Source organism: Ascidiella aspersa, chromosome 6 (genome assembly GCF_963924565.1).
Source record: "Ascidiella aspersa chromosome 6, kaAscAspe10.2, whole genome shotgun sequence".
NCBI classification, from domain to species: Eukaryota; Metazoa; Chordata; class Ascidiacea; order Phlebobranchia; family Ascidiidae; genus Ascidiella; species Ascidiella aspersa.
In genome coordinates, this window is record NC_139452.1 from 23,678,469 (window position 1) to 23,706,184 (window position 27,716).

The window sequence follows — 27,716 nt, forward strand, 5'->3', positions numbered from 1 at the left end:
ACCACCGGGTAGAAAACTGAGGATTGTCACACTTTTGTACATTTGAACCAGTTCTCGAAATTGCAAAATATGCTTTACAGAAACGTTCTAGCAACTTTCTACCATGTTAAATACTATCACAACATCTTACCAAGGTTACCATTCTGTGCTTATTTGTAAGATTTGCCCTTATTATTTTTATACGATGTCTTAAAAAATACAAAAATTCGGTTACTACTAATAGACTTAATATATGGGCCGCAAATTTATTTTCAGGACGTATCTTTTTAAGCTTTGAGTTGCGTGTTGCGTATGAATATAGATTTGAGAGGCCTGCAACATACGCACTAGACATCGACACCTATAACTCAGTGGGTTCGAAGACGTTCTTTGTAAAACGTGCTAGAAAATTTGTCTTCAGTTTGTGATGATAGCCCACTGAAATCTTTAAGCACTTTATTTATCCTTTTGCATGTTTGTTGTATGTACTATGGAGGGTGATGCTTCCTATACGCTATTCCTGTATTGTTTCTGGTCGAGATTTGTTGATATATATACCCCCCCTCACCCCAGATTATCAACAAAAATATTCAAGGAACATATTCTTGAACGGGTCTGTCAAGATCTTTCTATGTTTGGCTTTGGCTTACCCACTAGGGAAAAAAAGAAAAAAAAAGATTTTTTAAATCAATACCAAAAGTACCAACTAGCAAACACCTTCCTTTAATGTTTTGGCGAACAGGGTTAGTGTCATTTATTTTGAATGCAGTAAGCGCTTTATAAAAAACTCAATGATGTACTTTTGCACGAACTTTTTTCAATTGATGTACTATAAGCTTGAAATGCCAGATCGCCTGGTCTCTCTGAAAATACAAGATAAAAAATAGATATTACAAACGTAGCGAAATCGCTTTGAGCTTTTAGGTTAAAAACAAAAAACTAGCTTTTTGGTTTGAAAGAACAGCAACAGCAGTTAAAAAATGTTGTCTTAGGAACAAAACTGCAAACGTTAACTTGCTCATGTCAATATAGAATGTACAACTATTGCAGTGCTTAACACAAGTCCTACCGAGAGTTGACTTAAATATTCTAAAGCAGGGGTTCTTACTTAAACTGGGGTCCATGGATCCTTTGGGGGTCCGTAAACGAGTTTTAGGGGGTCCATGAAAATATAATTGAAATATTAGTGTATATTTAAGAAGTAATCAGATTTTTATAAGAAAATAATTTAATCAAAAATAAAACGGTTTTGCACTGAATGTATTTAAGACATTTCACTTTCACATTTTTGAACCAAAATCAGCAAATTTATGAAGGCTATTTGTATTGCGACGTCAATATATGACGTCATTTTTTATTTTTTTTTGCCTACAGCGGTCCACGCGAGATGAAAGAAAATATAGGGGTCCACGGTAAAAAAAGTAGAACCCCTGCTCTAAAGTGTTTCCCTGGCTTAATTAATCTATAAGTGGTAATTGGACCAGCATTTGGGCCGAAAATCGAAAATATATTTGGGGGAAGATTTCTCAAAACACGCATTTAAACTAGCAAACGACCACTTCAAGCTACAAGTGTAAGGTTGTGCGATTTTAGACATTATAGTTTACCAACAGAAATCGAATTTCCAAGTAATTTTTTCGAAACAACTTTTGTGAAATGTCCCGAATAAACATTCGGTATACGGTTTTGATGACTGAAAGCCTATATATTTAATAATAATTTAAAGTTTTCAAGAACCACTTACAAGCATTAACAAAAAGGTCCAGAGAAAATCAGCCTAATGTACTTTTGCTTACACTGAGTTCCAATCGCATTGAGTAGGTTGAACTTAACGTTATCTCCCAAAGAATAAGTAGGGGAAGAAGATATCTTTAGAGGGTCCGTAATAATTCGTGTTAGTGAATTTCCTACGTTGGATCCAACCCCTACTCCAAGTATTTCAATGTTGAATGTCCTCTTGATAAATCTTATGAAAAAGTGCCACCTTAATGAAAAATCAAAATTCAGATTTAGTTTACAGGAAGTCATTTTTCATAATATTCTTTTGTATTTATTAGGCAAAATTAGACCATTTTATTTTTCACAAATTAGATTAAGCTTTATTGTTTGAAACTTTGTGACGTCATTCCGGATAGTGTTATGGTGCTTCCCAAACTGGCGTTATCCGATAACTCGCATTTTTTATGTAATTACCGATATCCGATTTTTCTAAGAAAACGTACGGCTGTCCATTACGTTACGAATAATTTTTTGAAAAGTGCAATAAAATTAGCGTAGAGAAAATTTTTTGATGCCTTTTAGCCAATCTTCCTTAGCCAGGTTAAAACGCTAAATTATCTGCGAAAATTTGTATCGTTTTGCTACCGAGATTATCGTATATTATCAGACGCGAACAGACACCCTGGTATTGGGTATTGAACCAGTCTTCAGCTTTGCACACATTAAGAAACCCACCATCTGGGCGCAATAAATCCGTCCGTGATGATTACAAGCACTTTCCGGGCATCCCGGGGACTCCGTTGAAGACGCCTTATAGCGACCGCAATTGTAATAAAAGTCGAAATAGGTCTGCAGCCAGTTCCTGCCTATTACAGAAAAAAATTGTTTAACGCAGGTAACTTACGTCAGTAAATTTCAAACAGTGTTCCGCGGACACTATAGTGATCGGTGAAAAATTGTCGCGTGTTCTGCAAGACGTTAATGTTTTTTGTTGCCATCAAATTTTTGCAAGATCGGTCCTATTTATACTCGATCGGTCCTATTTATACTCACGGTAATGGCATCAATAGCGGTGTTAAGCTTTGCTTGGTCTTTGTACTCTCCCAACCGAATAGAGTTTCGGCATCTGCGTGAGTTGTAAGCAGCCTGAAAGGAAAGAGTCGATTTGTGAATTGTGGCGAACTTTAAAATAAAAAAAAGTCCAAAGACCACCCAAAGCGACATAATAACTTTTATGGCAAGTGTTAAATTATAAACCGCACTCTTCGACTTCTTATTCTTGCCTTAAGCATAAAATTATACCAAGGGTCAAAATGGTTTGTTAAATAAAATGTGTTGACAATGGCGCCTATTTATGTGTTGATCAGTTTCTTCGATGAGCTGTGTAAATTTTCACCATAGGCTTGTGCGCATATTAACTGCAACATTAAATCGTAGTGCAGTATACTTACGCCAACTTGAATTTCGCCGTTTGAAATTTTGAGCAGTCCTGTAAAAAACTTGAACCAGGTGTTTATCGCGCCTTTGTTGGCGGCTTGCTCCGCTAGCGTACCCCGTGTGTCGATCGCAAACACGACGTCGACTTTCCCGGGCTCTTAAAAACAAATTTTTTTTTACTATATGATGTCTATCGACGTTTATTCGAAAGTAGGTCTATAAACGACCTTAAACCGCATAGTGGAAGGGTGGGCAAATGTATTCAATGGAAGAGCCATTTGCAGAAAATACAAGTACCAGAGAGCCTCAAAATGGTAACTTAAAGGTTCCTATCATAGCAATGGAATTGCGTTGACTTGTTGTTAACTAAATCTTCTGATTCTATGTCTAGTGTTACGTCATAAACGAAATGCTGGCCTAAATAGAAAAAAGAAAAAGAGAGAAACGTCCATCAACCGGTCTCTTGGTAACCTTTACATTTTATTTTTGAAATTTGACGAAGAGCCACAAAAAACATTCCGGCGAGCCGCAGTTTGCCCCACCCCTGGTGTACAAGCGGTAGGTGTAATTTTTAGTGCGACTTAGGATTGCTCATACAAAAATAAAACAAAACGCGACCGAAACACTTCAGAAGTTGTTTTTCATTGAAAATAAGCGTTGTTGCAGTTTGTTGACAACAATGTTTCTCAGTTTATAAAAAAAGATAAATCAATGTTCTGCGTTTGTTTATTTTTTTTTGAATAGTTTTTAATAGCATTCGTAACATGACTACGAGCGCAAACGAAATTGTTTTGACTTGTGGATGTTACAATCGGACGACAAAGGCGACTTAGGAACAAATTTAGTTTTTAGTGTTTCTGTTTCTATGGGGTTACAGCCTCATGAACACTAGCCATATTCGGTACTAGGCTTAACGTAATAATCGCTGACTCGCACAAAAAATAAAACTAAACAGTCAAGCCCCACAAGGGGCAGATTTTATTTAGGAGCGACAAGCATTTAAAGACGAGATGTTTTTAAATTACCGTACGTCAAAGCGCAAAAAACTTTGTCCAGTTAGTGTCTATCTGGTTTTAGTTGGCAAAACTTTTCTTTTAGAAGAGCGTGGTCCAATTACAGATCACCGGCCAAATTGCGGAATCTTATTATAAGCTCGCAATATATTAAGGTTTTTGCGACAAGTGAATGGTCTTGTGACCCACTATTTGCGAAACACTGTTAATACATGCAACCAGCAGGTGCTTTTTTGCGAAGACAAGGAGGCAGTGGAACAGTCGGCATCAAGTGATAATAAAAAGTAAATTATCCTATTAGAAAAAATACATAAGACATCTATATCTATATATATTCTTATTTGATAAATGTCCGGCTTGCCTTGCGTGTGCACAGTTTTGTATTAATGTAGTTGTATCGCTTTGGAAATGTGCTTTACCTTGCTTACGTGTGATGTACCGTTGGGCGTGAAAGCATGGCGGGATTGCTGGGTTCTTCTCTTTGCGCCAGCAGCATCCGAAACGTATGCACTGCTGCCTGATCGAATATAATATGCGTATTTCAACAAATCGGACGTAGGTACGTTATGCATAATCGAGTCGTCACACAATCTCGTTTAAGGTTTGCTGGTAACGGTTTATTGCTTTAGTATAGCGCAGGGCTAGGCAATTATTATTAACAGGGGCTGCGTAAGATTAAGAAAATGTCTTGGAGGGCCGGTTCAAAAATAGAATCTGAAATACACTTACGAGGTTTATTTTAAAATAAAGCTGTAGATTCCCTTGGTTTTGCAAGATGGTGGGATGTCGATTCTAACTTAAGGCTATTCTCACAACCGTATAGTTTCAGCGAGTCGATTTACCTATTAGTGTCGTGTGTTGGTCCGCAGCTTCTTCGATATCGATATGGATATGCATATCCAAGATGGCAAACAGCCAGCATATCAGCCCTTCCCACAGACTCGTGTCTTCGGAACAGATAGGGCACGTCTTCGACATTTTGATATCCGTAATGGTTGGCGGGTCGAGTGGGATAAACCAGGGCCGCTGATCAAATGTACAATTAATTGTTTACGTTTAGCCTTGTGTGTTTATACAACGTCAAAAGTGTTTTTTTTAATGTTCATATAAAAACGTTTGGTTGCATCTGATTAAGTAGAAATCTTTTCATTAATCTTGTTTGAACAACTTGTTTCAGTATTGCAACCTTTACATAACATAATAGTAACAAAACGAGACAAAAGCTTAATCAAGATGAAATATTTTAAAGTGTATGATTGATTATTTTGTGTTTAGATAGCCTATATAGCAACATCTGATTGATAGTTTTTTGTTCTTCGTTACTACGTAGAAATACAGCTTTATATAAAATTCCAAACAAACCATCACTAGATCCTCTGAAATACAGCATGTCCCGATTGTCTGATAAATCTGAATAAAAAAGATTTGTACGTTAAAGAACATAGATTAACCTTTATCGTTTATATAGGGTTTGCTAATTCGTCCTGGTTACACATTGTCAGGTTATGTGCACTATTGATGGCGTAACAAATTAAGTCATTAAGTCGGTAGCTGTTTTCTTTAAGTAAAAAAACAAACAAACCATTGCTGGGCTCTCTGTTGTGAGATGGGCCGTGCTGTTCAGGTAAAGCTGCAAAGCAAATTACTGGCGGATTAGTGTTTGTAAAATTTAGATAATTATTAACAAGTAATTGGCGCTGTATTTGGAAGTTAAAAAGTTCAATTAAACCAAAGGGTCTACCAGGCAAAATTTTCGGAAAAGTTTGGCAACCGCTGGTTTGGTTCATTTTTTCATTTATTCAGCGACTAATTGGCTGTGCTAATGATACTATATAAAGTGCATAGTCCAAATAGTCCTATAGATACATATCCTATAGGTGTACGTTTTTCTTTTTTCTCGGTTAAATTTCCAGGTAGGCTACTAATGCAAATCGATCATTTCAAAACTGTGCAAGTCGGATTTACTATCTCTTTATCATTTAGCCCAAGTAAAAAAAAACGAACAAACCATTGCTAGACTCTCTGTTGTACGAAGTGCCGTGCTGTTCCGGTAAAGCTGTGAAGCAAATTATACTGGGGTTAGTTTTTGTAAAATTTAAGAAATAAATTAAGTTTCAGCAATAGATATTTTCGATTGGGAGCTGCTATCCTCCCGAGGTATATCGTCTTGTTCGTAGCAGAGCATTTCAAAATGATGTAAGGGTTAACCGTTAATAGCGACTAATTTACTGTTTTCATGATGGCCCGATGTGGCATCAAGCCGGTTGCGAAGAATTTTTCAATTGCCACAGGGTTAATGATTCATTTACTATTGATGGAGTTTAATAGGAAAGCACATTCAAGGAATTGTGGTTATTTTTAAAAAGGGACATCCGTGTATAGGCATATAGGCGTATTGTTTGCAGTATGTCTGACGTACATTGCAATGATTAAGAGCCGTATAGATGTATATCCTAAAATGTACGTTTTTTGTGGGTATTCTTCGTGGTTAAGTTGCCATCTATACTGTGTACACTGTAGAATATTTTAAAGATTTGCAAGAATTAGCCGTTAACCAATCTTTACGTTCGTTTTTTGTACTCTGGTAGCAACTAAATGACGGTTTTAATGATGATAAATTTAAAATGATTGGTAGCCCAATATAGAGGCATAGATATGCATCCTATCTATGCAATAGGTGTATGGTACGTTGTATATTTCATTTCACAACCAATGCGCGATGTTGTAGGGGTCTAAACATTCACGAAAAATATATTTTTATAGATTAATTTTGGTGACATCCGAAGCAAAATGTTTTACGTTTATTTCGATTTACTACGAGCATGACGTCGTTGAATTTAGTAAAACACCCGTTTCCAAATAACGCAGAAGTACAGCAATTAATAAGCCCGCATCTAAACCAGTTGGAGTGGCCTTGTACAGTCGTTTAACCGGTCCGACGGCGTTTGGCGGTTCATGCCGCTATTTGCGTAACCGCAAAATGTTTAATAAGCGCTGAGCGCAATCATCGGGTGTCTGGCGCACCTTTCCGTGTTATGCAGAAACGGAAGTATAAGAGTGAACAAACATGTTTTCTGACCAAACATATTTTCAGGAGTGCAATGTTACTGTAGCTGTTAGTTTCAAACAGTATACCATTGGGTTTTAATGATAGCCTTCAGCTTGTTATAGTCAATCTGTCCCTCAATAGGGGTAATAGATTTAAATATGTCGTAGTGTTTCTAACATTGCCAAACATGTATTGTTCTGCTCATAACAACCGATACCAAATGACGTAATTATTGCGCAAAAAGGACTAAATTAAAAAAATCAAACGTGCAAATGTAATGACTAGGGCCCTTAGGCCACAATTTGACGTGGTGCTAGAAAGCTAAGCTATTCTTTCCGAGTAATAATTGACTCTTTTCTTTGAAACTTGTTTTTTTATGGTAGAAAATCTTGCATTGTACGACAAATCATGGGTGCAACGCACAAATTAATTAAGCATGCAATACCTACTGATACCACTCTAGTATACTAAAAAAAAGAAGAACCGTTGCTATGCCAGTGGGCATTGCATCTTTTTCGATACGATATAATCAGATAGCTCCGGCTTAATAAATAATATTTTGGATGGACAGCCAGTGCAGCTCTTGCGTTTCAATTTACAACCTGACAAAAACAGAAAAGCACACATAAATCTCGCCTGTTGCTCTGAAATTTAGCTGCATGAATGGAGCAATGGGGTTCGAATTGTTGACCTAAAAAAACACATAATATCTTGCCTGTCGCTTTAAAGCATTTCGGAGCAGAATAAGCGTAGGCGCTGTCGTTATAACAGCAACCAGCCGCTTCACAATCAGCCGAATTCCACTGCACGAAGCCGGCGATGCAAGTCTTGCGTTCTTGCCACGGCGTGTAGCATCTGTAGTTGCTTTCTGCGTCACAAACAATACAATATGCGAGCAATTCGTTGTGGTCCGGTAGTTAAGTCAACTCAAAAATACATAAGGGTAAAAGCTGTTATCTTCGCTATTGCACTGCGAAACGACGATAAGTAAAATTGCCCCTCTGTATATTGCCCTTTAGGATGAAGGGTGCCTTAAGCAAACCGAAAACCGAAAACAAAATACTTGACAAAGTCTGTACAACACTTGATTTACTACGAACAAAAAAACAAATATGGTTGGTCGCTCCCTTTTGCTTCTTTCTAGGAAGGTTTTGCAATAAACCACCCTTTTAAAAAAATCTGGTTTAATTCGTGTCGTCGCCCAACTCTGTGTCTATTACCTCGTGCCTCCTTAAACCCGCCACTGGAAAACACAGCATTCGTGCAACCTACCAGTATGTGATCTGCAACAACTCAGGATGGAAAGAAACAAAACGACCACGCAAGATTTCATTTTACTATTCCTTTATTTGCTAAGAGATATTTATTGATGCCAATAACAACTCTAAAAATAAAATTAGGCTTGTCAAATGGAGCTAAATGTAACCTCCTCAAATAAGGTAGACGAAATATTCAAGAAGCTGTTTTTTTAAGTAAGCCACAAGCTTTAAGGCTTACTTATTTATTAAAACAGCTTAACTTAATATTAAAAATACTATTTGAGTACGGGTGGCTTGCGAACTTGCGAATAACAAGAGCTCGGCAACTAGATTTATTTTAGATATTTTTTAAACTATTTTAAATCTTTAAAATTAGATTAGAAATAAAATTACTAAATTCTAAAAATGTTGATGGTAAACTAGACCTAGAATTACATTTAATTAATTCACTATCTTATTAGTTTAAATTTCAATTTGTTCTCATCAGAACACATACTGTGCTTATATTGATTCCTTTTAGCATGCTTATTAAATGCATCAAAACATGAATTAAACAGACGATCTAACAAAGGCTATGCCCAACACATTAACAGACTAATTAAATAAAGTTTAAAAACTACATTGATTGATTCACAATGCAGAGAAGCAACGAATTTAAAACCTCTGGAGCTTTCAAATCGAATTTCCGACAAGAGTGAGGCCTCCGAAATTAATCACCGTCTTTATAACAAGGCGAGTGGAAATATATACCTCCGCAGTGTGCTGCATGAAAGAAAAACGTATTATCGGGTTTGCTACGTTTTTACAGTGGCAATTATATTCAGGTACTCATGGCTGTTACTACATCCCACGACCTATTCTTATTCCTAATTCGTTCTATTTGGGGTAACTGACAGCATGAACGCTTACTTGTCGGGTTGTCGTGTTGCTGTACATTTTTCAGTATAAATAAAGCTTAAAGGTGTACAACAAACATAAAAAAGTCCTATAACGGCGTTTCGGAAAACGAAATATTGCAAATATGCCCTATCGGTTGAAAAATATATTTTTGTCAGACCCGATTCCCTCCGTTTCGCCAGGCCATCCCGCCATCTCCTTGAAAGAATTTAAACTAAGATGTCAGTTGCATTTTTGTGCACTATACATGGATGTGACGTCTCCCTGAAAACTTTTCGTCTTTTTGGTGAGAATTTATTCTATCTTTAGCCACAGGTGGACAGTCACAACAACATGTGACAAAAACGCTTTGGAAGTACTGCGCGGTTGTTTAAAAGTAATACCCACAGCGTACATTTGGCTTTTTTATTCAAATTTAGTGGTTTCCTTAAAATTGCGGTCCGCGAACCAATTGGAACTATGTAAGGGGTCACAAAAAAGTGTACAAAAATTGTTAAGGGATTTCAAAAAAATATTTTTTTAACCACATCGTGGTCTAACTATAACCTTTCGAGCAAAGGCAATGTGAAAACATGTTATCGTACCGATTATAGAATTCTGAGTGCATATTGGACGATTAGCACAGCTGTATACAACATTTCTCAATTTGTGGTTAAAAACAGTCATTAGCCTTAACCTGTCCCTTCTTATTTGCCGTTGCGGAATGTAAATTGCTAGCAGAAGCGGCTTGTGATTATTCCAAATTCCGCGGCATCTCGTTTTCTTGCGGTGCAAATACATAAATTCGCAACGCACCCTCCAGGCAGGGCAAGAGACGTTGGTACCAGTTGATTAAGCTCGAGTAGCCTAATTACAAAATATGCATATCAAGGTACCGGTTCGCCAGCCCAGTATGCTTTGCGGCCCGGAAAACGGTTTCAGGTTGATGTCATCAATGAGGACCTACATTTAAAGTTACTTTCCGTCGTTTAACTCCTAGTACATACTTGGAAAAACACATGAGTCTGGTGTCATCGTTTTAAATTTCCAATTAGATGTAAATAGCTCTTACGGGACTCACTTTCAATTGTAAACAAACAATTTTCAGTTAATTTAAATTTAATACGGGTTCGCCAAAACTTTTCAGGTTTGGCTTTGAGCCGTGTCTATACTCTAGAAAACGTTGCAAGAATTGTAGATAGATCAAGCTTATAGGCTGAAAAGAATTCTGTCTTTGGGTTACAACCTATTCAGCAAATACACTGAGTCTGATTTACACTGAATCTGCATTTTCTAAGACACCCCGCTAAAAGTGTGACAACTTATTTTTCGGTTGTGTGCTTAGCCTTAGACAAACTAAGTCTCACTGCTGGTTTTATTGTATGGTTTCCTCTATACCTTCGTTTAACGATAATTAATTTAATAAAGTTCGACAACAAGACAACAATATTGTACCTGGTCCGCAAACGTTAATCCTAACAGTTATCCGGCCCAGATGGTCAGTCCCACAATTATCTGGCCCTTTATGAAATGAGTTTGGGGAACCCTGGCTGAAGGCGTCACGTCTCATTTAAATTAAAAGTTTCGCCAATTCAACCAAATTAACGCATTGTTTTTTCTTGCGCTTTTGCGCGATTAAGTTGCATTTGGCGCAGAGAACAACAAGTGTTTTTGGATTATTTGTAATTGGATGCCCACGTAAAAGTTTTCCTGGATTTGCCCCTATTAGTAGCGACCTTATTTTTCCTACGAGCGTGCTTATTTTTTGGTCCTGTTACATGGTACCATAGTTTAACCTGTCGAACCCCTATGATATTCTGCAAGATTTCGCCGTACTCTAAATTTTTGGAAAGTCCCAATTCCCTTCCTACGCGGACCCAGGATTTTTGTTTACGGATGGCTATTACATTTTTCAGGAATAACGTCACAAAGCTCCATCTAAACAACATTAAAACACGCATATCAACGGAGCACTCCGGAGCAGTGTAAAAAGTTATTTACTTTGTTGTTTCTGATAGTAATTACCACAGGGGCGCCAATACATAATATTTTGTGAAACACTGGACTAAATCGATTAGTCCAAGCTAAGTTATGACGTCATTAAAGCGTCATCAGCAAAAATTCGTAGTATTACGCCAAAAGATGTGCAACAAATCTATGCCTTGGTTTTTGTTTCATATCATAGAGAAAATGCAAGAAACTGACGAGACCTCGAGTACGAATTTTTTATTTACCCTTAAATGAGCAGAAAAGTGACTATACAAAAAAAAAGACATATATGTCCCGACAAAGAAAGCAGTTGAGAAAACTAAAAAGTAATATTTCATTGTTTTTTCATGCTTGTTTTTCGCATTCATATTAATAACAATTTTGGGCATCAGAAATCCTGGGTTGCTAACCTGGTGAAATGGCATGGAATGAGTCTGGTAGACATTTTAATAACCGAAATACAGTTTTTTTCCCAGGCCTCATAGGTAAATAAACTCTTTGCCAAAATATTGGGGGTAGCTGGAGCAGTTTAGTATTAGCGGTGCAACGTAAAACCCAAGTAAAATAGGGGAAATGATCCTACAAGTAGCAACAACGTACGATAGAATGGCCATTACTTTCTACGCGGTCCACAAAAATAGGTGCCGTGCCGTATGTTGCACGTCTTTGCGTTTGAACGTTGTCCATATGATGTATGCAGTGACAGTGATAATGATTCAGTTTGATACTATATTCTTTGATGCAGTCTTTCTTAACCTGGGGGGGAATTTCTCGTTTTATAGGGTGTAAATGAGCAATCCAAAAAATGTCGGTAATTTTCATTAATCAAAATATAGTCGTTAATTATGCGAAAAGTTCAGCACTAAACCTTCGATTTTTGAGCAGCTTTATAAAGATATGGCTGTCTATAGGGAATATGCTCTCTCGTATTTTCTAAAAGAAGTCGAGTTGTTTTTAGTTGCAAAACAAAAGCACGATTTTTTTGGCCTTTTGTGTAGTAGACGGATTTAGATTACTGGATATGATTTTAGTGAAAACCTTAAAGAGGACATCATCACTCGTCAGCCATCTTCAAACGTGTAGTATGAGTTTAAACGATTCATTCCCGATATATATACTGGTAGTATTTTAATGAAAGTAGAAAAAAATCCTTTTATATGTAAGGTGAAAGATATTCCTGAAGCAATCCAAGAATTTATAGAATTAACAAACGATTATTTTGCAAAAGATAAGTTGAAATTTACAACCTACAAAATGTTTGGGTTAAAATTCAACATTGCGATCTAAGGACAGGCATTCAAGCTCCGGATGTTCTGGTTTCGTTTTCTTTAACTTACATATTCGAATGCGGCTTCTCTGCATTGCTTTTTATCAAATCTAAAGCACGAAACCGACTTCTTGTTGAATCTGATATTCGTTGTATTATCTACTACTTTACCAGACATTTAATAACTCGTTGCCAAAACGCAAGGGCAGCGGTCGCACTAAATATATGTAATTTGTTACTTTCGTTTGGGTGTGGCTGGGTCAAGAATTATTATATTTATTATTAATCATAATGCTTGACCTATCCCAACCCAAACAATACAAAAAAAAATTCGGAAAAATGACTTCTTGTAAACGGAATCTGCATTTTGATGTTCATCAAGATGGACTGGTTTCATAAGATTTATCATGAGAAACATTGAAATACTTGTAGTAGGGGAGAGGCGGGACCCATGGACCGGATTTTATTTTTCGATAATATCTTTCGAATTACAACTCGAAAACACTCGCGGTTATTTTCTTGGGAAAGTTTACAGCTATTGATACCTACATGGAAAAAATAATTGAAATCTGACATATCCTTCTAAGTTCTTTTTAAATATAAAAAACGTAACTTTTTGTTCCAGTGATCCCACCCCACAGAACTTATGGAACACCCCATGGGACCTATGGAACAGAGAAAGACTACATCTAAAAACACTGCGCTAAGTGGTGTAGAAATATTGGCTCAAGAAAATGTATTTTCAGAAATAAAATAAAAACACATGGAAACAAACTTTAAATGCTAAAATGATTCTTTTTATTTCTGTTATAATTTGCAACCCAGGTTTGTGATATCAATTGTTTTTCTTTTTAGGAGAACATATCTGCAAATATAATAAAAGTCTAATGTGCGATTTCGTCGAGTCCCGAGTCCGAACTAAATACGGTGGATATGCAGCACTCCACTCACAATTAATGGTCCGAAAATATCCACCATATGCTATTTTGCTATTACAAACTGCAATTGACGGCAATATCAGTTCTTGGTACTGCGCATGCGCACGTCAGACTCGGGACTCTGGTACTTACTCGAGTTCCGAGTCTGACTCCGCAGCCCTGGCCATCAGTGAACAACCCCTTATTAGATGTTCTTGTCTTAAAAGTTGGCATACTAATATTCTTAAAATCTAAGACTATAATCACAAAATTATCGAGAGACCAATAGAACAGACTGTTCCAAAGGTCCTCTAATCTCCATTTTTAATAAAAACACACATGGCTAGCCAGAACTCTGAACTAAATTAATCAAACTAACTTTCAACATGTACCTAGATATCCCCTCTCCCCACAAAAAAGTATTCACTGCCTTACGATTACCTAAAGACTATCAAAACACCTTACGAATATTAAGCTCAAAAGTACATTTTTCACCTAGAAAATTGAAAAATTAAAATAAATCAACCATTTCCCAAAGCACGCTGAAGAACTTTTTAGACAAAGTTCTGTACACAAAATCTCATTCCCACAACCAAAATTTTATGTAGTTCCGCCAACAGGGGGCGCAATATGCCAGTGTTTCATTGGTCCCCATGTTCCATGGGTCCCGCACTTCCCCTAGGGGTTGGGTCGAACGTAGGAAATTCACTGACACAACGTTAAGTTCAACCTACTCGATGCGATTGGAACACAGTGTAAGTAAAACATTGGGCTGATATTCTCTCGACATTTTTTACTAATTCTTGGATGTGGTTCGCTTAAAAACATTAATTTATTAAATTCACACGAGATACTGGTTCAGTAATCGAACCGGATACCGAACACTTATTTGGGACATTTACCGAAAGTTGTTTTCAAAAATCTCGTCGTATGCCAATGTGTTTAAGGCGTCTTAACACTTCTATAGATGAACATTTTATATTGCCATGAGCAAGTTATATTTTTGCCGTTTTGTTTGAAGACAATGTTTTTTTTAACTGTAGTTGCGTTTGTTCATAACCAAAACGTTTTTTTTTTGTTCTTAACCTAACAGCTCAAAGCGATAGCAAAACGAACGCTTTGTACAGAACTGCTAAGTTTATAAAAAAATATTTGTATTTTCAGAGATAACAGAAAGAGGTCATGAAGGCGATACGACAAAAACTGTTCCGGTCAGCAAAATAGGTGCCGATGGCCATGCAAGGCCGTGGCCGCATGTTGCAAACCTCTCCCTTCAAAACCTGTATTTATTTCTCTGTATTTATTCCTGACGTACTTCAAACACAAAAATACTTTACCGCCAATAATCAGTAAAGCAAACATTTGTTTTACTGGAACGCCATTACTTTAACCACTGTGTTTTAATAAATTGATTCTAAAGTTGTTTCGAGTTGTTTCACATTGCTTTAATAACCCGGTATACGAAGAAAGATAGCAAAGTTCTTATACTGATAAAAACCTTCTTCGAAATATAATAAGTTAACCAAAGAGGTAGTAATGAACACGCAACTTAAAAATCCGCTCGTTTATTAGAAATAAGCACACGTCACCATGGACAAAACGCGGGCCACGGGTCGCATGTTTTATGATGTACAGTGTCAATTCTCGTGTGCTTATTTTTTGCTTATTTTAATGAATAAACATGTTTTCCCCGAAACTCGGTTAACCTTGCATATGTATTTTACCCCTTTGTGAAGTCCTGTCAGCCTAACCAAACTGTTCGTATCATGGCAGTTGGTCAGTTAGGTAAAGGGTCGAAGGCTTTGTCGCCAGATCTTATGTTGATTTTTGCAGAGTCAAGTAAACAGTTCTAGAAAATTGGCCTAAATATGTAGCCCATACGGAATATTTATGAAAGAAGTGGTATGATATTTATTACTGCTTATGTGTAAGGTGTGGCTCTTGGTCTGTCAGTGGTTGGCCACCCATAACGAAGCGAGGCTGTTACATGCAGACACGATTTAAAATAAAAATTTGTTGTTGGGCATAGGTTATTTCCATGCCATATGATGGCAGCATAATTTAAGTACGTGAGAGGGTCATACTAACAGAACTAAGAAACAAAGACTATTTTAGGCTATGAAAAATTGTTTTTTTTTATCTGCACTATGCTCAATATACAGTGTAGCCTACGAACACACAAACGTGTTCAGCAGCACTCACAAATACAAAGAAAAGGGGCGGTATACAAACCTAAAACTAAAACATATATTCGTTATAGCTGTATAATTCAATTTGAACTCTTACTGAACAAATACAAACATGTCCCAGACTGCATGCGGACACCCCTACTTTAATTCAAACTCGACAACTGTTTTGAGCTATCTATTAGTTTATGCAGTGATGCGAAATACTGAAAGTCACTGGAGCGTAATGCGCGCGAATTAAAGTTAATACAAATAAGTTTTGCATAAATTCTAAGTTCAGCTAGGAAATAGTATACACGCTGTTGATCTTTTTCATTGTTGTCATAACAATGTTTTCTTGGCCAGCATTTAGTTTTCTTTTGGACAGCCCTAATTAATGTTTTTTAAAAAAGAATATGAGGGATTATAATGTTTTTTTTGGCGCTTGTCTAGAACCAGTGTGCATTTTGTATCAGCTGCACACCCGATTATTTTTCAAAAACAGTTTGTGTGTACTCCATGCACACGCGAGATCTGCCATACTTTCTTGTGGGTCAACTATTATTATTATATATTATTTCTTTCTTGTTACTGTAAAAAAAAGTGTTTTATGTGAATTGCATGAAATGATTTCACTTCTTTACATCAGGCTTGCAGAATCTCGCCAGCCTTCTGGTGACAAGCATTTTTAACCTGAATTCTTCGTTTTTTTGGTCACGCCCCCAAAGTTAAACTGCATTGGCAAGGCTATTACAAAGCAAAATGTTGCGCCGAAGGGCAATACTTTTTGTGACATTAGCAAATACATAAGGGACATGCGAAAGTGCAACCTGGGACCACTAAAAAAACGTTTTTCAATGATGTATAGAATTTAAGGCCATTAAACTACCATCTGGATTGGATGCCACCCAAATGAAATGTGTGCACACTGCAGAAACCGCTGAACATTAGAAATAATCTTCAACTATGTTTTAATAAGCTAAATGGTGAATATAACTTTTAGAACCTTCTGCTTAATGAAAATAGTATTACGCTACTAACTGAGATTGTACTAAACTCTGGTTGCAGATTGTGACTGACCGAATAACATGATTTTTCTTCTTCTAGGTGCAAAATTACCCGGTTGGTTGTCTATTGCACCAAATAAACCCAAAGAAACAAACAAACCTGGTGGTGCAGATAACTGTTTTTAGGCGAACTTGTGTGCAAACATGTAGCTCAAAACCAGATAAAAAAGCACAAAAAATGGATTCTTTGGAAAAATTTTCAATTTTTTTAGTGCTTAAAATAACGATATTTATAATCCAAATTGTTTTCGGAGGTTATCATAGAGTATTAGGCCCTAGGTGGACAAGCATAGCCTTGTACATCCTCGATATTCCCATGTAAATGTCATACCTTCCTATTTATCAGGAATGGTGACTATTTGATTGCTTTTTCAACTCAATATAGAAGTACTTATATATGAACAATTCTATGATCTGGAGTACTCTTTAAGAATAATCTATATGCCTAACACTGGCTTTTTCCCACTAAACAACCTGCTTCGCACCTCCGTAACTTTTTTAGAATGGCACAACAAAATTATTGGACTGCGAATTGTAATTGTATAATGTTCCTACATATTTGGCATTTTAAAAATATACATGTGATTAAATAGTTTTTGTGAAATGGGTCTTTAAAAAAATAATTTTTTTGCTAAATAATTTTTTGGGCTACAATTTCTTTGGCCGACATAGTCGCCAAGTCACCAGCATTCTGCCGTCATGCTTTACATTAACTATGTACAGAATCTTTCTGTTGAATAAAAATCTGATTTATTTAATAATATAATATATTGTAATAATGATTTAAAAAATTTTTCTACTTTAAAACAGTTTTGGATAGATCATCTACACATCACTCTTAGTTGTTTAAAATTTAGTGTTAAAAAATACATGATGGAAGTTAATCCAGGTTTTCCAGAATCGATTAAGGCTTACATAAGCCACATTGAAAGACTAATTGTGGAAGTTAACAGTGGTCTTACAATACAGCCACTTATGCAACTAAGTGATGGCCGTGCAGCATTCTGCGACATTCACAGAAAAGTGGTTGACCTTCAAAACCTTGTTGGCACAATAACCAAAGAGATGGCAATTTGGAGAAAAGAGATAAATGCCCTCAAGGTTTGAAAAGCAATATTTTTTTATGCTTTTCATTGTATATTTAACAAAAAAGTCAGTAGATATTTTATATTCAGTCAAGACAAGAATCACTAAAGGAACTAGAAGTGCATTTAGATGGCCTTATAGTGCACTCACTGCAAAACTCTAAATCCCTTCCAACTTCAAATGAAAAAGTGACCCTAACAAATCAAGGCAAGTTATCTTTTATAAACTTGATAATTCCTTTACCTGTATAGAACTGTACATATTATTTTATTAAATTTAGTTGATGTCAACAAGGAAAATGTTGAAGAAAGTAAGCCCAAGAAAAAGGTGGTTCCCCAACTTAATCATGTGTCCCATGAGGAGTTTGCTAAAGTTCCAAGGTTAGTTTCTGCTAAAGCACAATTTGTTTGTACTGCCCATCCCCGTATGTTTTTTTTAAAAAGGTTAAACGAAATGATGAAAAAATTCAATAAGAACTTTGTGGTTGCTTTAAATCTAAATCTACAATTTCAAATCAACATGGTACTACAGTGTAACCAGTGTTTTTTAAATAGCTAGTTTAGGAAATATTTATACAACATATATATATATATATATGTATTTCTGTTAAAGCACCGTTTTTCTAGTTCCTGGCAAAACAAAGCAGAAAGTCTCAAGAAATTTTAACCGACAATTTTGTTGTTAAAATATGTATTTCTTAAGCATTTATCATCACAACTGTAAGACTGTTAATCAGGGGTGTACCTAGATTTTTTTCCATTTATGTAGTGGACATAAGAAAAATTGCGCCGACCCCCCCCAAAAAAATAGCCTTGTGCCCAGTTTATATAAGAGGTTTTACATTGCCAGGTTGATCCAGCCTGGGGGCTGCAGGTGGCCCTCCCTAATCTAATGAATATATATTTTTCTTTAGGCATGTGAAAAGTCATATGACACTTGATGTTATGAATGCCGGGATAAATGAAGTGAACGAAATCCTTACTGCCAAGTACAATTTGCTGCATAGGCCAAGAAAAACACTGTCCCTTAAAGAAGAAAAACAGCGGGCAGTTTATTTGGAACAAGGCAAAGACGTTAAAGGTGAATTGAAGACTATTATTTATTTTCTATATTAAACATGTAAACTGATAATTGGTGTGTTACGGTAGTAGTGCTTTGCGTGCTTTTAAACTGGTTCTTATATTACTTTCTTTCTTAAGTCCTTGGTTTTAACATAAAATTTTAGCTTAATTAAAAGTTCATGTATGCCAAAAGAGCTGTTGTAAATAGGCTATAAAGTATTAAGCCAGGATATGTGAAACATTACCTGAAAATAATTTTAGGCAATCGTTTATTTCCTTGGCTAGTAATTATATTTTTTTTTTCAGGCACACAGCATTCAGTGTTTTTTGTTAATGAAGACATACAGCGGTTTGGAAATATGCTAAAAGTCAAAAGGAAAACAAAAGACACAGTTTTCCTTGTGTTGAGACACTTGGGTATTGTTAAAGAATTACACAAAGGAAAGATAACCAGATACGCCATTTTAAAATCATGATCAAATTAATTTTTAATTGTTTTGTTGTTACATTTATTTTATCCTGGATAAAATTGTTTGAGGTGCTAAAGCTTTAGCTTGTGGTGTTCTAAAGGCGCTTAAAAGTATTTATGTCAGAAATAAACAAGGCATATATATAATGTTTGGGCAAAAGCTTTTTAAAGTCGTCGTTCACTGTTAATTGATTTAACTTTCTGTTAATATGTCTTATATATCTTATGTAAAAAAATTTATTAGCCCGTGCTTAAATAAATCAAAACGCACTGGATTCTGGATTCTGCAATCTGTATTTTGAACTCTCCACATTCACAAATAATGGTGCAATCCTAAAAAAAAACTAGAATAGTTCACGTACAACAGAAGCAGATTATATCATGAATAAAGAGTGTGGCCAAACATTTTGTAAAAACATTTATTGTAATTCTTTCTTACTTATTGCCCTTTGAAACAATTTTCACTTTAAATATATTGCAACAACTATATTTGGATGACATCAAAACAATTTTTAAAAAAGTGCATTTACTTTAAAATATATATAGGATTGATTGACATTAAGTAAGTGCAGCAAACAAGTTCACACTGTCTTGACAAATCCATCACAAGAGACACATTCTAGGTAGGTGTTGTAGGTTACAATTTACATATTCGAATGTTTACTAGGTTAGTTTCAATTATGCAGAAGTCTTTATGCATTAAGTATGGTGATGGGACATTTTCAGATAGATAAAAAGGACGCCATTACATAAAGCACCAAGCACACCGAATGACATAAAACCAAAATATTGCAAGAGAAAACCACCCATTGTGGGTGAAATACTTCTGATGAGGGAATGTACCGCCATGCTAATTCCCAAAACTGAACCTAAAAACAAAAATAATAATTCATTTTACCTTAACACATGTTAAACAGTTCATCTGATCTAAAACAAGATTTAAGGTCATGGTTAATTGCATATGAAATTATTTACCTGTATTACTTATGGAGACTGATTTTGTAAGCATTGCTTGGATTACAGTGGAGAAAACAGCTCCAGCGATAACCATTGGAAGGCTAACCAGGCAGAAGCCAAACACTCCATCGACCAGGGATAGCATGGCGTTAGATACGGTAAGCGCAGCAACACACCACGTAATTAAAGTCCATTCACTCCAACCTTGCTTAGTAAGACGCCCCACCACCAAACCTTGGCTTAACTTAAAACATGTAAACGTATTAAACAACCCGACGAAAGATCCCGGTAGTAACGCGCTTATAAATATTAAAATTAATTTCACAACTTAATGTTTTCACATTTTTTATTGCAAATTTTTCTTAAATCAAGAATTGTAACTAAACTGTAAACATAGAAATAACAGCTTTACAAAGTCTACTTCTAAAACATTGTTTGATCAAACCATAAACTATATATATATATATTTATTTGATGTACTATTGTTATAGTCACTAATATTAATATTGAAGAATGTTTTCAACCCACCATTGATATTACACCGATGTAAGAAAGGACATAGCCGTTGTGAGCTGCACTAAGGTGAAACTGGTTCATTGCAACCAAACTAAACATGCTGTGAAGAATCCCAATGGGAAGACCAGATATTGTTTTAACAAGAAGCAATTTTCTCGCCTCCATATTTCTCCACACCAAGTTGAGAAAGAGCTCAAAGTCTACCAGTTTTCCAGACTTCTTTTTACTTGGGGAATCATCGTTTGCATGATATTGCTAGTTTGAATATAGTCATAACAATATACATTAAAGCGAAACCTTGAAATAAATTCTTAAAGGTGGATATTTACTCAATCATAATGCGGAATATACCTAAATGTTCATCTAATCAAGAAGAATAAATATGCTGTTGCTACCAGGTATAGTATACTAAAATACGTTATTCTGGTATATATTTGTTTATCCACTGTTTCGGCTAACTATTCACAAAGCTATTATCAGGATAGCAACCTTTTTTATTGGCGTGTCTGCCAGTTGTTTGATGTTGTTTGGAATAAATGTTAAAACCAAAACGACAGACACAAGAGATCCAAATGCAGCGACAAAGGCAGCAACTTGCTCGCTTGCGTAAGTGGTACACCAACCTCCAATCATTGGGCCCATAACCATTCCAATACCATAGGAGATTCCCAATTTACCAAGCTGGTCCGGCCTGTTTTTTGGCTCAGTCAGATCGGTGACAATCATTTGAGCACCTTTTAAAAGGCACAAAGGCAATCAGTAAAAACTAGCAGCATTAAAGTTATACAAAAAGCAGTGCAAGTTCATTAATTTAGTTTTAAAGTTCAACAGTTCCAAATTACTTTAAGCTAGTTATTATTCGAAATAGCATCACCAAATAAATGAATGCCAAACCTTGTTGTACCTTGCATGGCATGCATAAAAGCAGATGGAAGTCTTGATAAAAAAATAACAAAAACTGTATTTGCAAGACCCAGCAAAAAGTAACTGCAAAACGCCGACATAAATGCAATAGCGAGAGCAGTTCGGCTCCCAAAAAGATCACCAAACCTAGAAAAGAAGTTAAATTTTAACCCTTTCTTTAAAAAAAGTAAAAAATTAAATTTTGTCAATAAAGTCATTTTACCTGCCAAACAGGGGTCCTCCCATCAGCTGAACTACTGCAAAGGTTGTTTGGAGATAGCCATATGTAACTGGGTTCACATCAAACTTTTTTGTGAGGTACTAAAATCATAAATGTTGTATAAGTTTGGTATATTGCTTAAATTTATAATTCAGGGTCGAGATTTAGTATTCGCTCGTTTACCAATGCAAAGACAAATTTCAAACCTGTAATTTCAGTTTATGTTACATTTTGCAATTATTTTTTTCAACAGACAAAATGATAAGCAGCCTTATCAAGGACTTCTAATAATAGCCAGCAATAAAATGGTGACTATATATCTCAGTGATGCAGTATTTTACAGAAATGTTACTATAAATGGAACTTGAACAACACAATCAACCTAAAACCTTCAGAAAAGTGTCATTAGATATAATTGTCTCTAATAGTAAACAAATAGTTGTATCAAGAAACTTACCAATTGAGCCAAAATCAGATTCCTAAAAATTCTAAAGTGCCTATCGGCACCCAGTTGAGAACTAGTGACATATCTGTTAAAACACTTAATACTCACAGGTAGTGTTCCAATCTGAATCCAAAAACACAACGCATATAGAGCAAGATTGACATGGGTGAAAAAGGTAATTCTGGAAGCAGATTGCATAGTTCATAACAATTAGGAACCTATATAACCTATCTCTAAAAGATAGAGAAATTGAAAATTTTAAAAACGGCATAGACAATTGGCATTGAGCAGTGCATTATGTGTTTTACAAAAATGCAAATATAAAGCAACACTTTTACAGATTCTAAAAACACAGCTTTTAATTCTTAGTGGTATAAAACCAGAAGAATTTTAAATTTATATAAATATTTCTCATACTAACAACAGATAAAGAAAAAAATCTTAAAGCACTTCGGAAAAGTTAAGATTGATCATGACAATTTGTACACTGAACCACAATGAAATGCAGATTAAGAAAAACAGACAATACACTATTAAAATGTATATATATATACGCCAGTAAACCAAATGAATATTACCAGAGATTTTTGGCACATGTTTATCTAATTATTTAATGCTTCAATATGGAAAACACAAATGATGACCTTTAGCTAGAAATTTAGCTACAAAATGATGCAACAATAGTGATACGTTTTTTTACATTACACATTGGTGGCTTCATACCACACCAGCAAGAATATTAGTTTTGGGATATTCACTTTGAGAATTGAAAAAAGCACGTAATATATAATTTGTGTTTTTTTAAATAGACTTAACAAAATACTTTTTAATTAAACAATGTGAACTTACTTCTCTTTAATTAATTTATTTTAATTACGACAATTTTATGCCTGTATGACATAAAGATTGGAGTATGTAGTCAACAGAAAAATGAAAAACCTGTATGTACATGAACTAGGTAAGGTTGTTTGTATTCAAAAATATATGCATCTGTTCAACAGGGTGTTATACATGCTGCAGCTTTGAGCGAATCCATCCAGCCACATGTGCCAGAATGTGTTGTTGTGGAGCTTCCAGTAAGCTGGTGACAAGTTGATGTAAACACAATTGTCGGGGCAACAGGCGTTTAGATGCCTCTTTGTGCAGACAGCACTTGGCAAAGTCGACCAGTTGTGGCGAAAAGTGCTCAACTTCGAGGCTTGGGGGTGGATCGTTCACAATGCACTGCATCAGCTCCATGGGTAAAATGCCTTTCGAACCTAAAGTGTTCAAGAATTTATAAGGAAGTTTACTAGGTTATTGTGTAAAACACATCAGGAGTTTTGTTGTTTAGCGCTCACAAATGTGTATAAGACAGTTTAGTTTTACTTTACTCAATTATTTAATATTTTAAGAAAGGGAAAATCACAAGTTTTACAGAAAAAAAAAAAAAAAAACATTTTAAATCTATGTGCATATATATTTGTAACAAGTAATCCTACACTTTGTATCAGCCATTGCACTTAAAAAATGTTATGACTGTTCAATGGTTGATCACCGCAGGTTAATGTGTTCCAGCACATAGTATTTTATATTAAAAGTTTAATATAAATTAAAAAAGCACCTTCAATTTTTGACGCTAGCTGTGGATATGGAAACCTGCCAGTTGCTAGTTCGCAGATTGATATTCCAAAGCTCCAAACATCAGAATAGATGGTATAGTTGCGTCCAATAATACGCTCTGGTGACATGTAAGCATTTGTGCCGACATAGGTTTTGGCAATTGAGTCCACCAGCTGGGTACTGACACCAAAGTCGCAGAGCTTTATATGGCCGTCTGTGTTTATCAGTACGTTTGATGGTTTGACGTCTCGATGCATGATTCGCAAGCTCCAAAGGTGGCGAAGACCAAACGAAATGGAACTGCACAAATAAAAGATTATGGTAAAGCTGAAATGCGTTTTTGCAAAATTATAAAAAAATATCAGAGTTTATTTATCAGGGTTTCCCTAGGTATAAAGCATTTTAAAACACTAAAGCTATTTACCTAACTGAAGATTTCACATTGTATTTTTAAGGAAAATACCTGTTAGCTACTTAAACTACAGGTGTTCAAAATGGGTGTGTAGAACACTCCCTAAATTATATTTTTTGCTCACCTAAACTACCTACATGCAAAATTTGTTATGCTATACAAAACTTGTTTTGCCCATTTCAAAAGTTTTATTTTTTCAGCATAACGTTGCTGTAAGAGTTATAAAAGGCTTAATGGTTTGTTTTATTGAAAATGTGCGACAGTGCCAAAGCTGTTATGTTATTTAAACAAACTAGAATTTTGAAAGTTAAGTGCAGATGAGTAAACTTGACAAAAAGGATTGATTTAGATAAGTTTTTACTAAAATGTAAATTGTCCTTCCTGTCAATTCAAACTATTTTTTAATTGTAGTCAAACTTATTCTCCTGCATAATCAAATCAACTTAATTGTTCTACATAAACTCCCTCCTACCTTGCAACATTCACCAGAACAGACTCTGGTATAGCTCCATAGCGGTCAAGCGATCCTCCGTCCATAAACTCAGTGCAGAGCAGCACTCGATTTTCATCAAAGTATGCTCCATAGAAAGCAATGATGTTTGGACAACCATTGCACCTTCTCAAGATCTCCAGCTCTCTTAAAATCTGCTGCTGTTCCTCCCCGGTTAAATCAAGGGTTATTGCTTTAACGGCTGTTACTGTGTTTGTAGTTCTGTGCAAGGCTTTTCTGACAACACCGCTATGCCCGTTGCCGAGAATTTCCAAAAACATTAGTGCATCATTCCCAAGGGTGCCCAGCTGCAATGTTAGGGACTGTCCAGGCCCACAGTTTGAGGCAGATGGATTTTGCTGCACTTCAGAGTGAATTTCAGGCAGAAAGTTCCGAGATTTGGCAGACGCTTGCTGTGTTTGGGTATTAACAAAGTTACCTTGTGAATTTGAAGCTTGGTGGCTTCGATGTATATTACTCGCCATAAACATTCCATTTTGATAGTCATCCTGTGTTGATGATGAAGGGGCTAGCAACAATGAAGAAGCAGTTGGTGCAATTGTAACCTTTAAATCATGCTTGTTCCTCTTTCTTGGGTCTTTGCTTAATTTCGGATAAATCAAGAGATGTCTAGTTGCAAGGTCTTTTGCATTTTCACTGATGAATTCGTCAAACGAATTTTGAAATGGCGACATCATGTGAAAGTTTATCATTGCACGAAGTTCCTCATCTGATTTTACTGTGATCCGATCACCATCTTCATCTTTATATTCAAACGATGTGACAAAAAGATGATCCGCACTTGCCTTTAAAGTGTTATACAAGGGCATCATTAATTTAGGTACAGTACAGATGTTTATTCTCAAACAGCACAGCATTTATATAAGTTGTTGACAAATAGAAAATCATTTAAAAGATACAAATATAATTTTCTTTGGGTCTCTTAGTTTCTTAACAAACATTAAGAAACAGTTATTTAAATTAGGAAACAATACAAAGTTGGGAAAAATTACCAAATTTCTGTGTGGTGGTTAAAGAATTTTATGAGTTAAGATTAAAAGTCTATGCCATAACATATTGTTAATTATAAGTGACTTATTTCGGCCAGTGGTAACTTCTAAATTCCAGATTTTAAACTTAGGATATTGCGCGTGAAGATGTTTAAGCAGGTTAGAATTGCGTAGGTGTAATAACACTACTTTTAAATTTGCTTGGCTGTTATTCGATTAAACTTTTCAACCTGCTGGGCAGACCTACACACGATCTCGCAAGTGCATTTAGGGTCTACTGTTAGCAATCAAAGTGATCCAAAATATCTCCTATAAAGTAATATTCTAGTTTTTAACCAGAATATTTAAAGAACTCGTTTGAACAGTTACCAGTTAGAGAAAGTTTTGTTTTCAGCATTTCAAATATCTGTTCAGCACGGAGTTAACTTTAAACTGGTGTGATAATACAACGAGCTATTTGGTACTAAAGGTTAAATCGGCTTTACAATACAGTAAATATACCTCGGAAATAACTTCGAGAACATCTTGAAAAGTAACTTCTTGCGGAGATTGTACGTCCCATTCTACCTGATGTTCGTCGTCAAAAACGAAACGAATGATCAAATTTGAAGAACAATCAGACTGAGCCATTAACTGCTTCCACAAGATTTAAAATAAACTAGCCTGGAAATGCGACACCTACATTAATCCTAATCTTTACTTGACAGAAAAGTTGAACTCTGTCTTTTAATTTACTTGTTGTAGTCAGTATTTTGTTTTTTTGTTGTTGGAAAAGTTCTGCACAATATGTTCTGCATTTTTTGCTGCGTCATGTTTCACAGAATAAAATAGTTCGTCCTATATGAAACAAAATTCAACGAAAGAGGTATTTATTGTCGAAATGGGCAGTTTGTTACCAAGTTTGCAACAAAGTACGTCTGAAAAAGGGCATATACCAACAGTTACTAATTTCAATCAGATGTTTTTTAATTTATTACGAATGGTTTCTTATTATTGGGGGTTCCCACACAATATTACTTGAAATCATTACCAAAATTCATTATATGCAGGGAGCAGGGTTACCATCTGCTAAGACCAAAAAATAAGCACGCTTTTAATAACTCGGGGCGGTACAGGATTTTGTTGTGGGGAGGCATCCAAATACAATACTCTCAAAAACCTTGTTGTTAGTTATGAACCTTAAAGCAAAAGCTCAAGAAAAAAAAATTGTTTATTAGGTTGAATTGGCGAAACTTCCGTTTTGTATTTGGCCAGAGTTCAGCAAACTTGTATAGTGAACAATATATTGAGGCTTAATAAATTCTAAAATAAGACGAACTAAGCACACAACTCAAAAATAAGCACATCAGTATTTTCTAAGACACTGTCATCAAAAATAAGCACAAATCTTAGAAATAAGCACGGTATAATAACCCTGATTATATTATGACACAAGAGAACAGGGGTGGATCTGTAACGACAGGGGTCAATTTAGAGGTTAATTAAATATTTTAAACGTTTATAGAATCTGTGTATTTATCAAATATGTTACGATTTATGATTTGCCACTTTTCACGCCTTTTACCAAACACTCGCTGTCATTCTGAGAACAAAGCATTCGGCTGTTCCACACTTGAATAATGTTATATCGTGACACATATTTCCGTTATAGATAAAAGTATTTCACCTGTGTGAACGCGTTATTGTAACAGTTCCCGGCTGACAAAAAGGCTTCGGGATATGAAACATTTCCGCTTTTCTGTGTCGCCTTTGTTTTTGTTCATGCAAATTTTCACCTTGTTATAAGCAGCGCGTTATATCAATATATA

At 35.6% G+C, this 27,716-nt stretch overlaps 4 protein-coding genes across 4 annotated transcripts; 1 reads left to right on the plus strand and 3 right to left on the minus strand.

Moving 5' to 3' along the window:
• Positions 1 to 718: 718 nt before the first annotated feature.
• LOC146140893 (uncharacterized) lies at positions 719 to 8,583 on the minus strand. Its single transcript, XM_083392307.1, has 12 exons — positions 8,470 to 8,583; positions 7,913 to 8,065; positions 6,157 to 6,204; positions 5,731 to 5,778; positions 5,511 to 5,558; positions 4,991 to 5,174; positions 4,568 to 4,665; positions 3,150 to 3,292; positions 2,752 to 2,844; positions 2,434 to 2,564; positions 1,776 to 1,963; positions 719 to 842 (listed from the first exon to the last, which is right to left on the minus strand). Coding segments are annotated over exons 1-12 (1,197 nt in total). The 5' UTR covers positions 8,531 to 8,583; the 3' UTR covers positions 719 to 840.
• Positions 8,584 to 17,553: 8,970 nt separating this feature from the next.
• On the plus strand, positions 17,554 to 19,585 carry LOC146140894 (SKA complex subunit 1-like). Its single transcript, XM_083392255.1, has 5 exons — positions 17,554 to 17,838; positions 17,913 to 18,030; positions 18,104 to 18,203; positions 18,737 to 18,903; positions 19,191 to 19,585. The coding sequence occupies exons 1-5, from the start codon at positions 17,608 to 17,610 to the stop codon at positions 19,358 to 19,360; spliced, it is 786 nt and encodes a 261-aa protein (XP_083248381.1). The 5' UTR covers positions 17,554 to 17,607; the 3' UTR covers positions 19,361 to 19,585.
• Positions 19,586 to 19,651: 66 nt separating this feature from the next.
• Positions 19,652 to 22,627, minus strand: LOC146140895 (solute carrier family 22 member 18-like). The gene is made up of 7 exons (XM_083391096.1): positions 22,503 to 22,627; positions 21,953 to 22,050; positions 21,731 to 21,876; positions 21,316 to 21,560; positions 20,839 to 21,081; positions 20,329 to 20,554; positions 19,652 to 20,222 (listed from the first exon to the last, which is right to left on the minus strand). The coding sequence occupies exons 1-7, from the start codon at positions 22,590 to 22,592 to the stop codon at positions 20,053 to 20,055; spliced, it is 1,218 nt and encodes a 405-aa protein (XP_083247222.1). The 5' UTR covers positions 22,593 to 22,627; the 3' UTR covers positions 19,652 to 20,052.
• LOC146140896 (dual specificity mitogen-activated protein kinase kinase 5-like) lies at positions 22,627 to 26,679 on the minus strand. The gene is made up of 4 exons (XM_083391095.1): positions 26,410 to 26,679; positions 24,881 to 25,704; positions 23,998 to 24,296; positions 22,627 to 23,653 (listed from the first exon to the last, which is right to left on the minus strand). Exons 1-4 carry the CDS (start codon positions 26,536 to 26,538, stop codon positions 23,400 to 23,402), a joined length of 1,506 nt encoding a protein of 501 aa, XP_083247221.1. The 5' UTR covers positions 26,539 to 26,679; the 3' UTR covers positions 22,627 to 23,399.
• Positions 26,680 to 27,716: the final 1,037 nt, after the last annotated feature.

Excerpts from the sequence above, each read along its gene's own strand:
- LOC146140895 (XM_083391096.1), bottom strand. The coding sequence starts at position 22,592 with ATGCAATCTGCTTCCAGAATTACCTTTTTCACCCATGTCAATCTTGCT. Across the intron at positions 21,082-21,315 it reads CAGACACGCCAATAAAAAAG|CAATATCATGCAAACGATGA; the intron begins GTTGCTATCCTG and ends TATTCAAACTAG. Across the intron at positions 20,555-20,838 it reads ACATCGGTGTAATATCAATG|TTAAGCCAAGGTTTGGTGGT; the intron begins GTGGGTTGAAAA and ends ACATGTTTTAAG.
- LOC146140896 (XM_083391095.1), bottom strand. The coding sequence starts at position 26,538 with ATGGCTCAGTCTGATTGTTCTTCAAATTTGATCATTCGTTTCGTTTTT. Across the intron at positions 25,705-26,409 it reads TTCTCGAAGTTATTTCCGAG|GCAAGTGCGGATCATCTTTT; the intron begins GTATATTTACTG and ends AACACTTTAAAG. Across the intron at positions 23,654-23,997 it reads GCTAGCGTCAAAAATTGAAG|GTTCGAAAGGCATTTTACCC; the intron begins GTGCTTTTTTAA and ends TGAACACTTTAG.
- LOC146140894 (XM_083392255.1), top strand. The coding sequence starts at position 17,608 with ATGATGGAAGTTAATCCAGGTTTTCCAGAATCGATTAAGGCTTACATA. Across the intron at positions 18,031-18,103 it reads AGTGACCCTAACAAATCAAG|TTGATGTCAACAAGGAAAAT; the intron begins GCAAGTTATCTT and ends TATTAAATTTAG. Across the intron at positions 18,904-19,190 it reads ACAAGGCAAAGACGTTAAAG|GCACACAGCATTCAGTGTTT; the intron begins GTGAATTGAAGA and ends TTTTTTTTTCAG.
- LOC146140893 (XM_083392307.1), bottom strand. The coding sequence starts at position 8,530 with ATGAAATCTTGCGTGGTCGTTTTGTTTCTTTCCATCCTGAGTTGTTGC. Across the intron at positions 5,559-5,730 it reads CAACAGAGAGCCCAGCAATG|ATTTATCAGACAATCGGGAC; the intron begins GTTTGTTTGTTT and ends TTTTTTATTCAG. Across the intron at positions 4,666-4,990 it reads CCAACACACGACACTAATAG|GCAGCAGTGCATACGTTTCG; the intron begins GTAAATCGACTC and ends ATATTCGATCAG.